This window comes from Neomonachus schauinslandi, chromosome 11, assembly GCF_002201575.2.
Source record: "Neomonachus schauinslandi chromosome 11, ASM220157v2, whole genome shotgun sequence".
Classification (NCBI taxonomy): Eukaryota; Metazoa; Chordata; class Mammalia; order Carnivora; family Phocidae; genus Neomonachus; species Neomonachus schauinslandi.
This window is the reverse complement of record NC_058413.1, coordinates 52,317,565-52,321,040: the sequence shown is the minus strand read 5'-3', so window position 1 is coordinate 52,321,040 and position 3,476 is coordinate 52,317,565. Positions and strand designations below refer to the sequence as shown.

Below are 3,476 nucleotides of genomic sequence, written 5' to 3'. Positions count from 1 at the left end.
GGCCCTGCGCTTAGCACATAGTCCACTTCAAATTCTCCCTCCCTCTCCCTCCTGCTCTCTCTCAAATAAATTAAATAAATAAATAAATAAATAAATAAAATCTTTTTTAAAAAGGCAATTGAGAGCTATGAATATGTTCTAGGTTACAAGAACAGTTCAACATCTAGAAAGTTCATAGAACTGGAACTGACCAAGTCTAACTGGCTTCAATCAATGGGAACTGGGAAGCAAACGTCACATTCCCACTCACATCCAAATAACTCATGTAACACATGGTGGGTGTCTGGTTTATTCAAACCGTCGGTCAGAGCCCCATCCCTGGCCAAGGAGCAGGAAGTGATTGGCCAGGAGCTGTGGGGCTCAACAGGGGAGGACTGGGCAGGTATCAGAGGGTAAAAGGGGCTCAGCCGAGCAGCCAGAGTTGCTGCATCAGGGCCAGGCTGAGCAGGAGAGGCTCCAGCCCTCGGGGCAGGGCCCCGGCACTCATGGCCAGGGCATAGAACCTCGCCACCTCCTCGTTGGGGTTGCCCTGGGCCGGGTCGAACCACATCTGGATGCAGCGGCCGCTCCCTCGGCTGTAGTTGCTGAGTTTGTAGGAGTGACTCCAGATTTCACGGCACAGAGCAGCCGATGTGGGGAAGTAGAAATGGAAGGGAAGGCAGGCGGCTCCCACTGGGCACTGGTTATAGCCTGTAGGGAAGATGGGAGACCTTCAGCCACTGGGCCCAGAACTAGCTTTGCTTCCACCAAGCCCACAGCCCCAAATATTCCTATGCGAGCCCCACACCCCACACTTCCACCTTCAGATCTCTCCCTTCCCGCCCCGCCCGGGCCCTCACCTGAGGTCCAGTTCCAGCCCCTGTGCCAGTTGCTCTTGCAGGTGTAGGAGGTGCGACAGTCCTGCCACCATTGCTGGCAGTCCTCTTTGCACAGGGGCACGTCCAGGATGCGCTCCTTGCGCCAGCTCTGGTTCACCTGGGTGGGAGGTCAGTAGAGAAAAAGGGCTCAGATTCATGATTCTCAGCAGCTCAGCCCTGAAGAGACCCAGAGCTGGAGAGGCAGCCTGACGAGAGGTCTGGGAAGCTTAGCTCCTCTGTAAAGATGGGGGTCCAGGGAGGACACTCATACCTCCTGGATCCAGGGCCCCAGGTTAGGGGAGCACTCATACAGGCAGGTGTCCTGGATGAAGTGCCTTTTGCAGGCAGGTGTCATATGTCCGCAATGGTCCCAGTTGAATTTGTACAGGTAGGAAATATCCTTATGGGCTTCCTGGCTGGTGTTGGGGAAGCAGCAGGAATTCTTCTTCCAGGGGCTGCACTGGGTGGGGAAGACACAGGGACTAACTCCCACACCCGGCACACCCACAATATTCCCACGTGCAGCCTCGCCCCTTTTAGTCTTTGATCCCCCAAGGCAGTCAGTCTTCCAGGGCAATGCTTGCCATTGGGAGACCCTCTTCAGGGGCAGTGCAGGCATTAGGAAATTCATTAATTCAAATCTTTATTGAGCTCCTACTTCCTCTAACCCAGAGAGTAGAGACATGACAAGGAACACTTCTCACAGGATACCTACTTTGGAAAGAGATTAAAGCAGGAGAGAGGGATGGGGAATTGCAGCTTTCTAGAATGGTCAGAGATGCCTCACTGAGAAGGTCACAAAACACCTGGAGGTGAGGAAGCAAGTCAAATAAATTAGAACCTCAGAATAGATCTAATTACAGATACACTAAAAACACTGAATAAATGAAAACCCATAGCTTAGAATGCAGTATAAAAGCAAAATATTAAAATGTGCACTTTAGGGGCACCTGGGTGGCTCAGTCGTTAGGCGTCTGCCTTCAGCTCAGGTCATGATCCTGCGGTCCTGGGATCGAGCCCTGCATCGGGCTCCCTGCTCAGCGGGAAGCCTGCTTCTCCCTCTCCCACTCCCCCTGCTTGTGTTCCCTCTCTCACTGTCTCTCTCTCTGTCAAAAAAATAAATAAAATCTTTAAAAAATAAATAAATAAATAAAATAAAATGTGCATTTTATTTTTAGAGAGGGATTGTGCACACACATATGCACAAAAGTGGGGTAGAGGCCGGGAAGGGGGCAGAGGGAGAAGGTGAGAGAGAAGTCCAAGCAGGCTCCACACTCAGAGTGGAGCCCGATGCAGGGCTGGATCCCACGACTCCAAGATCATGACCTGAGCTAAAATCAAGAGTCAGAGCCTCAACTGACTGAGCCACCTGGGCGTCCCTAAAATGTGCACTTTAAAAACAATATATAGGCTGAAGAAGTTAAAGTCAAGGCTGCTCCAAGTATCCAAGTTACATCATCACTCAGCTGTAGGCTCAGTGATTCAAAGCAATGCGATCACTATCTGCTAATGAGGTCAAAATGAACGTTGACATATTGGAATGCATTTTGCAAGTGGCTTCCCTTTTGTGTTTTCTTTACAGTTATGGCATCATATTGATTTTTTTAAACATGTAGACAGGTTCAGGATATTAAAGGGGTTGTGGTAAAACAATTGTCATAGAAAGGAGACCTCAGGTCCAATAAGCAGGTCAAGAACCCCAGAGGAAATGTTTGCTAGATGCGTGAATCAAGGTGCCTCACACCCAGCCTTATGACTGTGAGAAATCCAGTCGCTGGGGCTGGCAGAATAGAAGCCACGATGTGCTGTGGGTACTTTCTCCTCTCAAGACTCTTAGCGGGGTCAGTTCCAGCCTAGACTCTGAAATCAAAATGAACCCCTGGGCTGGGTCGCTCCAGTGTCATTTCCCAGGCTCCTCTCTGGACATGCTTCTGGGTTTGTGTGCCCCGGAAATGAAACCACCAAGAAGCTGAGCTCTTGGCGTCGTACTGACAACATGGGGCACTGAGCATGTGGCAAGCAGATAGGTGCCCACAGTAGTACAAACTCAAGGCCTCTCAGGTGGCCTTCCTGCCTCCACCATGGATGGACTTGGACGCTTCTATTCCCGCCTTCGTCTTCCTGAGTTTGCTCCTCCCCACCCCAGACTGGCCCTCTGCCCACCTGCTTATGCAGCTGGTCCTCCGGGCTTGGCTTTTCCTTGTGGTGCTTGGCGTCCATACAGACACTGAGAAGCTCAGTCCTGGGCCGGGCTGCCCATACTGCGGTGACCCCCACCAGAAGGAACAGCAGCTGTGTTCTCACCAGCTGGGCCATGTCAGTCTCTGAAGGAAGAGCTGTGGTCAGTGGCACCACGGAAGGCAGAGGTGGGGCCTCCAGGTGGGTGGAAACAGCCCCTGGTAGGTGGAGCCTCCGTGAAACCTGGGCCTGGTCCCGCCCCACCCCTACCCCTCAGTCTTCCCAGCCTCAGGGAGGGATGGGATCAGACACCACCCCCTGGGACAGTGGGTCCTTGCTCGGGTCACTCAGGTTACTGACTTCTCCAGGTGGAAGGGATCAAGTGATGAAACTAAGGGATGGGGTTTGGGCAAAATGCAGAAACAGCCAGGAGATTGCCAT

General features: G+C 52.0%; 1 protein-coding gene across 1 annotated transcript; it reads right to left on the bottom strand.

Annotated features, from left to right (window-relative positions):
* Nucleotides 1-403: 403 nt before the first annotated feature.
* On the bottom strand, nt 404-3,173 carry LOC110593364 (folate receptor alpha). The gene is made up of 4 exons (XM_021704630.1): nt 3,021-3,173; nt 1,129-1,317; nt 840-975; nt 404-690 (listed from the first exon to the last, which is right to left on the bottom strand). The coding sequence occupies exons 1-4, from the start codon at nt 3,171-3,173 to the stop codon at nt 404-406; spliced, it is 765 nt and encodes a 254-aa protein (XP_021560305.1).
* Between the last annotated feature and the right edge of the window lie 303 nt (nt 3,174-3,476).